Below are 12,463 nucleotides of genomic sequence, written 5' to 3'. Positions count from 1 at the left end.
AGTGAGCGAATTGTCATAAGCGTAGGAATACATTAGCAACTCGAAGCGGTCAGAGTTGACTGTTTGAAGCTGCAAGGCTTGTGTTGTGAGTCATGCCCTGCCATTCAGACATATCCGTCTGAGGATTGTCATAAGCGTAGGAATACATTAGCAACTGGAAGCGGTCAGAGTTGACTGTGAAGCCGAGTTACTGATGACCTCTCTGTACGGCGTGCGCAGGTACGGGGGGTCCAACCTGTACGAGCAGGTGCGCGACCTGGAGCGCGGCTGCCACCTGCTGGTGGCCACCACGGGCCGCCTCACGGACATGATGGAGCGCGGGCGGGTGGGGCTGGACCGCTGCCGCCACCTGGTGCTGGACGAGGCCGACCGGATGCTGGACATGGGCTTCGAGCAGCAGATCCGCAAGATCGTCGAGATGATGCCGCGCAAGGGCGACCGCCAGACGCTCATGTTCTCCGCCACCTTCCCCAAGCAGATACAGGTCGGTGGGAACTAGACTACTACAGCGGGAGAGCTTCTTCTAACCCTTATCTACACCCAATGGTGGCGATAGCTCACTGCATCATAGTGATGCAGTGTTATCTTAATCATTACTTACATAAAGGCAAGGTGATCACTCCTGCGCTTCAGGGTAATATTTTCACCCCTCCCCATGGATTCTAACCTGTGATGATCAATATTTTAATATATTTCGGCTAATAAATGTCCGCCTCTGTAGTGTAATGGTCAGCACGCCCGGCTACCTTACTAGAGGTCCTGAGTTCAATTCGCAGGGGGGGAGGACGAATAAATACAAGAGATTTTTTCACTCTAGTATTTATTCAATATTACCCTGGAGCGGCGGGCTGATCACCTTGCCTCCATGTGTAACAATCAAGATAACACTGTGTTTATATGATGCATTGGGTGTGGATAAGGATTAGAAGAGGAAGTAATGTTAAATAAATTATGTAAAGAAATATAAATCTATAGATCACAATACTCATCCTGAGGTAAAAAAGTTTTTAAAAAATGCTGAATTATTTTAAGCGTTATGCATTTACAGATTTGCTTTTTATCTATTAATGTCTACTGTTATTATGTCTCAAATGAAAATAACTTCCAATTTTGCGTGTTGAATAATTGTGTGTGTGTGTGGTATGCAGAACCTGGCGCAGGACTTCCTGGACAAGTACATCTTCCTGGCGGTGGGGCGCGTGGGCTCGACCTCGGAGAACATCACGCAGCGCGTGGTGTGGGTGGAGGAGGCGCACAAGCGCTCGTACCTGCTGGACCTGCTCAACGTGCCGGGCAAGCAGCCGGCCGAGGAGGACAGCCTCACGCTGGTGTTCGTGGAGACCAAGAAGGGCGCCGACCAGCTGGAGGACTTCCTGCACATGAACAGCTACCCGGTCACCTCCATCCACGGCGACCGCACGCAGCGCGAGCGCGAGGACGCGCTGCGCCGCTTCCGCACCGGGCACACGCCCATACTGGTGGCCACCTCCGTCGCCGCCAGAGGTACGCACGCGCTTGCTCTTGCAAGACAACTTCATTTATTTAACACTAGGTGTGTGTTTGTAAACCTCAGTAAAGTGCAGGACAGAGGCCGCTCGTACAGTTTTAAAAATAATTAAAACTCTACGAGGGGGTAGGCAGAGAGAATAGAACGCCACACCACTCAGTATTTGCAAACATTCCTCGCCTCTTCCACGTTCATGCATCTCCTCATACACACCCGTCGATTGTTTCGACTATGTCTATTTTATTTTGTCCACCTCCGTGGTGTAATGGTCAGCGTGTTTAGCTTGCTGGAGTTCCCGGGTTCGATTCCCAGGAGGATTGTATAAATATTGGTGATTTTACACTGTAGTGTTTATTTATTATTACACTGGACTGGTTCCTGAAGCGCAAGAGTGATAACCTTGCCTTCATGTAAGTAATGATCAAGAAAACACTGCGTCAATTCGATGCAGTGCCCTATGCACCATTGGGTGCGGATAAGGGTTATAAGTAAGTAAGTAATTATAATGTCTACAGGTTTCGAAGCTAACCGGTAGACATTATAGTGATTTTAAAACAAAGTTACATTTTAACTATAAAATGGAAAATCAGAAAGCTTCAAATATAAATTATAGTTTTTAATAAGATGAGAAATGTATTCTGTAATGACAGCCTCAATCTGAAGCTTCTGCAGAGAATGGTTAGGTGTTATGTCTGATCGGTACTTCTATATGGAGTTGAATCGTGGACCCTCAAGTCAGTACTATGAACCAACTGGAGGCATTCGAAATGTGGATACATCATAGTATGCTAAGCATTCCATGGACCGATATGGTCAGCAACGTGAATGTGCTCCAAAGAGCAAAAGCAGGGAGACAGTTGCCGACTGATATCAAGGTCCAGAAGGTGTCCTATCTAGGGCATGTGTTGAGAGGAGAGAAGTATGACCTATTGTACCTAATCATAAAAGGCAAAATAGAAGGTCCATGAGATGACCATTACACGACAGAGGCGGACAACACCATTTACATGTACAATTTCTTGCACAAACCTCTTTATTGCTTGGCTACAATAGTTTAGAGACTAGAAGGAATGTGTATTTGATTACGCATTTTTATCCATTGTTGCGCGGTATGATCGATAATCCTGAAATTATCCGGAGCATTGGTCTTTATGTTCCCGATAGTTACCTAAGACAGCGTCGACATAGATTGTTTCACATTCCTATACACAGGACCAACCTGTCGATGGTTATGCCTGTAGAAAGGGCTACCGCTATGTTGAACAATATCTCATTGGATATTGATCTGTTCCATGTGTCTGAAGGAGTTTTCCGAAGCGGGATTCTTCTACACCTTTAGCAATAGTTTTCTTGCTTATTTTCTATTTTTGTTGATGTATACGATTTAAAGTTAAGTTTTAGTGTGTTTGCAATCTATAAATAAATTGAAATTGAAAATTGAATTGCATGAAGGAAATGGGATTTTGAGACATTTAGTAAGTTGTGATGTTTGTCGGGCAGGATTGGACATACCGCACGTGAGGCACGTGATAAACTTTGACCTGCCCTCGGACGTGGAGGAGTACGTGCACCGCATCGGGCGCACGGGCCGCATGGGCAACCTCGGGCTCGCCACCAGCTTCTTCAACGACAACAACCGCAACCTCGCGCGGGACCTCGTCGAGCTGCTGGAGGAGGCCAAGCAGGAGGTGCCCAGGTAACCGCCGACACTGCGTCATACCAATATCACTAAGCTAGAGGCATTGGAAGCCAACATTACTCGCGTCTTTCGAAAATTGGGCTTTTAGAATAGATATTCTAAAACGCAGTCGCGGCCAACATTTGAAAGATATTATCTTTATAAAAGTTATCGCCAAAAACTGATTTTTATGATGATAATAAATATTATACCCCTATTAATTTTTATTTTTGGACTTTTATTTAGAATTTTAAAAAAAAGTCGTGTTGAATCGCCCTTATGATAGTTTGAATTTATTTTGCCTAAAATTCCAAACAAACTAATGAGAAAAACTTTAATTTACCATTTCATTCACTGCTTTTTGTATTTTGTCAACAAAAAACATCTACTTTTAAAACATGGATCGGTATTAATTAGTATATGGAAAAAAAATTATGAAGGGGACTAAATTTAGTATGTGTATTAAATTTATTTACCTTCAAATTTGAGATTACCGAGCTTCGACTATCTTATTTCACACCTCGTCAATGTTTTGTTGTATTGATTATGAGAATGAGCTAACGGATTGTCTGTTTGCGTTGCAGCTGGCTGCGCGGGGTGGGCAACGACGGGCGCAGCGGCGGCGGCGGTGGCGGCCGACGCACGGGCGGGGGGCGCTCGGGCGGCGGCGGGGGGCGCTTCTCCTCGCGGGACTACCGCACGCAACCCTCGGGCGGCCGGCCCCCGGCCAGGGGACCCTCCTCCGGATCCATCGGAGGTGAAACCCGCTACCCAAGTTATTCTACTCTGCATTAGGGGGACATTAGAGTTTTCATTTGTATCAAATTCATGTATCCATATCTTGGCAATTTTACTTGCTACAAAAATTGTTTTACAACAATTGTACAACAATTATATAACAATTGTAACAATTTTACTTGCTACAATTGTAGACAAGAAATGTTTTGAATATTTAAAGCATTAACTTTGTGAATCATTGTAATATATTTTGGAAAAAACACTTATATATTTTGGAGAAAACACTTGGAGGAAGACCGAGAAAAACATGGCACGATCAGGTATGCCAAATACTTGAAAGTGGTCAGGTTAGGAGTCGTAACAATCGGCGGGTATGTATGAGGAGATGCATGAACGTGGAAGAGGCGAAGAATGTTTGCAAGGATAGAGTGGTGTGGCGCTCTATTCTCTCTGCCTACCCCTGCGGTGAAGCGGCGTGATGGGTAGTTAGTTAGTTAGTTTTTAGAAAACACTAGGTTTTTTGATCCACTCACATTTATACTAAAACCAACTTGTTTCGGCAACAACCTGTTGCTCTCTTCAGTCGTAAAACAAACCCCGAAGAGGGCGACAGGTTGTTGCCGAAACTAGAAGTGTTTTTCTAAAATATATTGCAATGATCCACAAAGTTAATGCTTTAAATATTCCAAATATCTCAATTTTTAGTCTTGTTTTATTTCTCCAAATTATGAAAATTGAGACTACTTAAGAGTAAAGACTATTTGAGAGTAGAACACTCCTTAGCCCATGTGTTCTAGAAACTATGTTTATTTGCTGAATATTCAGCAATTGCACATTTTGGAAATATTTTTAATATAAATATTGTTATTTTTTTAAACCTTAACAAAAATAAAATCTTGTCCCATTAAATAAATAAAAAATCACTTAAAGAAAAAAAGTTTCAATTCATCGTTAATGAAAACCAAAAACTCAGATTTCAAAGAATTAAATTATGAAAAATATTTGGAAGAATGAAACTGCATGTTTGTATAATATTCAATAAGAGAAAATTTTTCTTTCAAACTATTTTTAAAATTTGATTCTTTGATATCCCGAGTTTTTGGTTTACTAGATAAATTTTATTCTAGTAAGAATAAGACCAATATCAAAATAATTATTTAAAAAAAAAAATATTTAGTACATACATGACACACAGAGCTGATAACTCCATATGTGATTTATGAATTCTGTGGGCTATGCAGATGACGGTCAACCGTAGTCACCTACGCAGAGTACGGACCTTCAAAAGACAAAGATGTATCTAAATAATACTGAATCTCTGTTCAGCAATTTCACGGTGGTAATTAATGTTGTTTTCCCAGGATTCTACGGAGGCGACGGGGGCTACGGCGGCAACTACGGCGGGAGCTACTCGGGGGGCGGCGGCGGCGGGGGCGGCTCCCGCACCGACTGGTGGGGAGACAACTAGTCACCACCACCCCCACACCCTCCCCTCCGCACCCACACCCACACCACTCACTCCACACCGCCGCCCTGTCCACCCCACCCCACACTCGGGAGTGTCTCTTCACCCCACACTCGGGAGTGTCTCTCTCCACCCACTCTCGGTGTTCTAACTTACCAGTCAATGAGAATAAAGACAACCTCGTGTCTGTACCGTCAATCTGGGTCATTTTGAACAGAATCAAAATATTTATTTGACAATTTTTGTCTCCCTAAAGGTGGAGACTGACCTCCACATTTGGTCGTAACGTAACACGTTACGATGCGAGCATTCAGACAGTCAGTACACCGAGCCGAGCGCTCCATCCATAGTTTCGGATGCTCGGTTATGCTCGCCGCGAGCGATGTCACGACATTATGTTACGACGAAATGCTCCGGTCAGTCTCCACCTTAATATCTATCCACTGTGGAAGTCCAAGAGGGATGCCTTAGTTCAATACTGGACACAAAAAGAAGGCTGAATGTCAAAAAAATATATATCTTTAAAAGGCGCTGAAGCGCAGTAATAGTGTCTTAGGCTTTTTTTAACACATTTGGGACGGGTGTCTTTTACACCTGCGGACCGCTGGCGACGGGATTTTATAATTATGTACATACATTTGACACCTTAACAAAGAGATTGGTACATAATATTTGTATAAAATCGTTAAATATGTAATTTGTTCTTTTCTGACTTACCTTATAAGGTAAAAATATTCCTGCTTGTCCGTAAGCATCAATTGACCGAACGGGTAGAAATACCTTTCCCGTCGTAAGTGTGTTAATATCGTCACTATATATGCCTGTCTGTAATAATACGTGACCCGCTCCTACTGCGCTTTTAAGTCAAATTATTACTAAAAATGATTCAGTATTGACGGTCAATCACAATTGTCTGCCATGCGAACTTGCTAAGTCTAAAAAGCATTTATTAAATTGGCATTGTGTAGATTCTCATTTTCATTCATTGGTATTTCAAAGTAACTTTCCACATTGGGTGTGATTCATCAACCAGTTTTATATTAATATCCTCATTAGACCATGTAAGTCTCTCAATGCCATGGGTGTTACAACCAGCCATGGTATACAATTCCTTCATTTTGAAAATCTGTCACTGTGACCGCAAGTATTATATACTATTGTTTTTTTTTTCATGTGATCTAGGGTTACCTTTTTTTTATCGAACAACTTGTAAAACATTATTATTATGACATAAACCATGTATTTATTGTATAATCTTCTTTATTTTACTCCCCGCACATAGTCTTGACTCGATAACACCCAGATTGTAAACCAAAATCAAATATTTTGGGGTGTCTTGCGCTCGCTGTAAATGGTGCAGATTTTCAAAAATTTTTTTGATAAAAATATCACACAAATCCTTCCCTTTCCCCCGACAGGGCGGTCTAAAACCTCCTCCTTGCGTTTTATATGTTTGCGAACAATGCAAAGATCTAGAGTACGTCCTTATTAACCTTAATGAAACGCTAATGTGTAACATCCGTGTTTTTTGTCGGTATTTTGACCGAAATGCACTCGGAAACGAGTGACTTTCGGTGCAGTTTTGTGACTATGCTTAGTCAATGTCAACTTAATAAGTAACCCCCCAAAATGAAAAAAAAATATGTCCTTTCGTATAAATTATTGCAATGATAAAAAAAAGCTTCTGTTCCATGTTCATACATCCTCAAATTAGATGTTTTATTAGAAGCGATAAGTAAAGTAATATAAGTTGGTGTTTTTATGAATTAAAAGAAATGGTAAAAAAAAATGGGACTTACCCATTGTCGGATTATGTTGTGAAGTTTTGCTGTCCCACTGTGTAATAAGATGAAATTGTTACGGCCGTAGCCGTCATGAGCGCGTATCTCGGTATACGCGCAAACTTCTTTCCCGACGGGAGGACGACCCGTTCGGAGGGAATTTTGGCTTTCGTTGTGAAAGAATCGACTCTGATCGCGCGTCGCCCTCTCCGGAAAGAGGGCCACGCGACTCGCCGCGGACGCTCTCTTCCCGACAAAGATTTATTAGTTACTTGTGCCCGACGAACAATTGGATGTGAGCCCGTCCCGGCGAGTTTACGGCGTCAGAGTCGGTTGTTACGCGAAGGCGAGACTCGTCGGGAGATTGTCTCCGGCGCGTAGTCGAGGAGACGGTTGCAGTTACAGCCTTCAGGCGCGGGGGAAGTGTTCCCCGACTCGAGACTATATATAGTGCCACAAAGTGAAACTGGACTCAGTGCATCGGGTGACGGTGCTCCGGCGCGACGTCGGACAGTCTGGCGACTCGGCCGAATCGGTTTATTTTCGCCACCCTTCCCGAAAGGCGACCGAACCAACGAAGAAATATATATTTAAAAAAAATTAAAAAAGAATAGGTATATTAAATGATAAATTAAAAAGTAGCGTTTTTGTTTTCTCTTTTTTTTATTATTTGATTTTTTACTTACATGATGTAATGTTCAGTTCTGTTTTATGTTCTTGTATAATCGTCTGTGATATAAAATGAGATCTTAAGATACGTTGTTTGTAAGTTACGGTAAAATATGTCTTTAGAGAGGTTGTGATTGGCCGGTTGGAGCTGGACGGAGGCGGACCGCCGCGTAATTGCGTATTTAGATTTTATTTGGCAACTTTAATCAATCTCGAATGAACCCGCTACAGCTCACATAGCTAGATTAAGTTCAGTCTCCGTTAGTGTGTGTCGCTCCGTAATGGCGCGTGTTTCTTTTTAAGATAAGTAATTTTCTACCAAAGTTTTTTTAAGTTCAGTATTGAATTAGCGCCAAATAATCTTTAAATTAGAAGATAACCAGTCTCTTGAAAGAGTGAAAATTCATATTTGAATCGTGAAAAAACGTAGGGTGATGACTGTATTCCTCTCCCTAGCTTATTGGCACTGGATCATTCATGCTATCAATATTTGATCCATTTTGAATAATTTATTTACAAGAAAAAAGAGATATTCTGACGGTAGGCACTCTAGAGTTTAAAATTGACTTATTGGATTCTTTTTTTATTTGCCTAGACATATTACGGTAAAACAATTTGTTTCCAACATCGACAAATACAAAGCTAAACATTGTGACGCATCAAATTATTTAAAGTATATATTCAGTCAGAAAGAAATAAAGAATCAAAAACTTTTGTTAATCATCATACATAGATATAGGAGACTGATGTAAGTTTGTATTTTTAATACAAACTAACACCCAGTGGTAGTTCATCGACCATGATTTTCAAAATTATTGGGTGATTTTTGAAAACTTAGTATCTACTTAGAATGATTCAGTTAGCTTTCATTTGACATTATATATGAACAATTTACCTTTATTGGGGCGAAAAAAGTAAACTCTTGAAATTAATTATAAAATCATATAAAAAAAACCGAAAGAGGTGACCTTTAAGTCAACTTTTGTTGCAGTATCCTCTCTTAAAAGTCTCTTTAAGAGCCCAGAATAACCTCGTCATTTTGTGGGATCGAGTGTCAATAATGAAGAGGGCGTGGACGATGGCACTACTCACCCTGCGTTTATTTTTTTATTATTATTTGATATAATATCCGGGATGTGGAGAACTTTGGAAGGGGTTGCGAATGTATTTCTTATTTATTACAAAAATTCGGCTGGAAGGGAGGGGCGTTGAAAAATGATGTCCTAAAACAAATTACTAGGAGAAATTAAAGTTTCGCTTGACTCTACTAATAATTCTAGTAAATTTATTTTAATAAGGAAAAAATTATATTCATGTATCGCCGTGCGGATTCAATATCGCCATATATTTTTGTATGACGCTATTTTATTTGCGACGCGATCTATTACAGCGACTTATGCTTTGTGCGAATGGAGAAACGTACATAATGTCGTTGTGACGCGAGTGCGCAGGATTCCATTTGTTTTTAAGCAGAAATATCAAAACTTTGACAATATCTCGTTTAAATGAGGAGTTTGGTGTTCTCGTCATTACCTATTAATTTATTTATGAATCAATTTTGAAGTGATAAAAAATATTAACATTAATACTAAGGACGGGTGTTTTTACGCCTGCGCTGGCAACGGGATTTGATAATTGTGTACATATAGTTTAGACTTTAACAAAAAAATTGGTACATAATACTCATAAAAACATCAAATATTTCCTTCTTTTCTGACTTTTAAATTAGGCTGGTGCCGAAGGTAAAAATACCCTTCCCGTCCTTAAGCATCAATACCGAACGGGTAGAAATATCTTTCCCGTCCATAGTTGTGTTAAGTTCGTAATTGTTTAATTCCTTGTGAAAAAAGTTGTACTATAACATTTTGGTGTTATTTTTACATTTTGATATCTCAAGTTATATGTCACATTGGTTAATGATCATATGGACATTATTTGACCTGCAATTGATGCAATTGGGCAATCGTAATCCCCAGTGTCACAAAATGTGCAATAGTTTGTGCAATTATATATTCTTTCTTTACAAAAGTCAAATGCTCAAGTTTTTACCATGTATCAGGCACGCGGTGGCTACATGTGGCACACATGTCATCAGTGCGGTGCCCTACGCCTACGATTCTTGGGTCTAGGGGTGAAAAATATCTGAGAGGATACAGAAGGACATTACTCCTATACGGAATGAGAAATGGAGAAAAAGACAAGTCGATTCTATTGATTAACGGGAATATTGACAATACATAGGCTATAGGGTGTACAAACTCAACATACCATCTAATCATATTGTAAAACTTTAACTTGTTTTTTTAAAGGAATAATCCGCAGTCTATTTTAGAGGCTTTCTGCAGATAGGATAGGGAAGATAAATGTGAAAAACACGTCACAAACACCCCAATTAAATATACATCTTTCTTGAATTCATTTTGCAATTGGCGGGAATCGAACCCGCGACGCCAGTTTCGCAGTCGAGCGTCTACCTGACTACGCCAAGGTGCCTGTCAAGGGAGAATTCGACCATGGCTAGGCTATAGGGTGTACAAACTCAATACACCATCTAATCATATTCTAAAGCTATCTTGTATATAAAAGCATTTTATTTTTAATCGATTTTCTATAGCACCGAACATCCTCATTCAATCGCCGTATGTTCAAAATCCATGACAGAAAATTCAGTCTTTATTTGTTGACCAAAGTAATGGTTAAAAACACTCGGAAGCCGCGCTCCAAACGTGAATGCTGTGATTGAGAGAATGTATTTTATAAATGTTTTTTTTTCTCTGCGGCCGTTCACAGCCGCATGGAAAGTCACTAAGGATAATCTTGTATTTCCCAAACTAAGTTTGTATTTGGTGAAAGTCCTGCAATGCGGCTAGTAGGCCCCGCATATTGACACAGGGTCTCATGTATATTTTATTCACACATATTTATAAATATATATCCTCCTTACTCTATAATGTATTAATATATCATCATTTTTATACTCTTTTATTGCAAACTTTGGTCTTAAAAAATGTAAACCTTTTTGTTCATTTACTGTAATTTGTAATTCTAGATGATTTTTCAATTATTTGTAAAGGAACGGAAACAAAAACGAAAGTGTCACATTTGATGATAATCATCACAAAACACGTCATTAAATATAAATCACTTTGTCATTTTAAATATTGAACCCGGAAAGTGAAAAGTTCAGATTGTTTTTCTGCAGAATTGTTATTCCGCGAGTAATACTTGAATACTGGTAGTGTATATCTTACAGGTTTAAATGTGAACTTTAGACCACAGTCACATAGGTCATACAGTTACAATACTTATGTACAGTACATAGTTTACTCACCAACTTAAGGTAATTTTGCCATGGTTGATTGATTGATATGTATGATTCTCTTGCAGACTTGTCACACATATCTTATGGTGTAATTTACACTTGTGATGGGGACAGCTACAAAAATCTATAAAAATGAAGCAAAAAAATCACCCTTCAAATTTCTTATTAAGAAAAATGATCCATGTGGTAATGTTATTTTAGTGCACAAATACAAACAGAATTATACTTTGAGCTCTTTTCTTTCCGTTGCTGATATTTGAATCTGTGCAAATCCAAACGTGGTCAATAAACAAAATCAATTTCAAGTTTTTTTTATCTGAATGTGATTTTTAAATTTAAAAGAAAAGAGATAAAAATCTCAGAACATATCAAATGAAGGTATTGTTTATGTCTTTAAAAAACAAAACAAATGAAACAGTTGAAACAATCATTCATCATTCATTTTGTGTAAAACCGCTTAAAAATTTAAGTGATATTATACAAAGTGAATGATGAATGATAAGGAGAGGGATAAATAATACTGTACCACAAAGTTAACAATGCTTTTAATATACAAAGTATAGTTAAAACAATCATTAATGCTACTCATTTATTTTTTTACTATTTTTCACTCAAATTACTATGGCTTTTTTTCACTTTATCGATTGGAATTGGACACGTTTGATTTGGAATTTTGACTCTTTTGTGTTTGTTTCCACATCTGTACGGTGTGTACGCTTCATCGTACGCACCGATTGATTTGTAAGTTAAGTACAAACATTCTCCGGAGTATGGAAGCTTGTGTTTTATTATTATTATTTATGTAATTATGTATCTCTAAATGGTTTCCTCATGGGGCGAGGATGCCTCGCGAAGTGTGAATTAAGTGTATTATTACGGGAACATGTGTATTGTAACACGCTGTGACTGCAACTAGTATATGGGGGTCCGCGTGAACCCCCCGAGGCGGAAAATGTTTTTAAAAATGTGTAAAAGTCTATTTGTAAGGGATGGCAAAATGAATCTTATTACAAGCTGTGTAATAAAATAAAAATATAAAGAATTTTTTTCTCTTTGCATTTAAAAAAAAATCTGTTGTATTATTTCTTAGGTTAATACGAAGACATATTAAAATAATATGGAATCGCACATTTTACCGACATTTTACTCATTCCCCGCTCCTCACAAATTCCCTAATTCTGTCTCTGACTAACTAACGAAGCTACGTAGCAAATGACCACTGTGCAACTGCACTTTCTCTAATGAAGTCACAATGTGCGTTTACTGTTATTGCTCTATCACTTTGGATCATTGCAAGGCCGGC

General features: G+C 39.2%; 1 protein-coding gene across 3 annotated transcripts in view; it reads left to right on the top strand.

Moving 5' to 3' along the window:
* Window positions 1-7,778, top strand: part of bel (ATP-dependent RNA helicase bel) — a 33,342-nt gene extending 25,564 nt beyond the window's left edge. For all 3 annotated transcript variants that reach the window (XM_088263164.1, XM_088263163.1, XM_088263165.1), the window contains 5 exons: window positions 220-484; window positions 1,149-1,503; window positions 3,008-3,203; window positions 3,770-3,942; window positions 5,285-7,778. In XM_088263164.1, coding sequence (XP_088119290.1) covers window positions 220-484; window positions 1,149-1,503; window positions 3,008-3,203; window positions 3,770-3,942; window positions 5,285-5,391 — 1,096 coding nt within the window. In that variant the 3' untranslated portion in view covers window positions 5,392-7,778. The remainder of the gene's footprint in view (window positions 1-219; window positions 485-1,148; window positions 1,504-3,007; window positions 3,204-3,769; window positions 3,943-5,284) is intronic.
* The last annotated feature ends 4,685 nt before the right edge of the window (window positions 7,779-12,463 follow it).

The sequence above is a fragment of the Brachycentrus maculatus genome, unplaced genomic scaffold (assembly GCF_059751285.1).
Source record: "Brachycentrus maculatus isolate JH-2025_06_01 unplaced genomic scaffold, ASM5975128v1 h1tg000196l, whole genome shotgun sequence".
Taxonomy (NCBI): Eukaryota; Metazoa; Arthropoda; class Insecta; order Trichoptera; family Brachycentridae; genus Brachycentrus; species Brachycentrus maculatus.
This window is presented reverse-complemented; position numbering and strand designations above follow the sequence as displayed.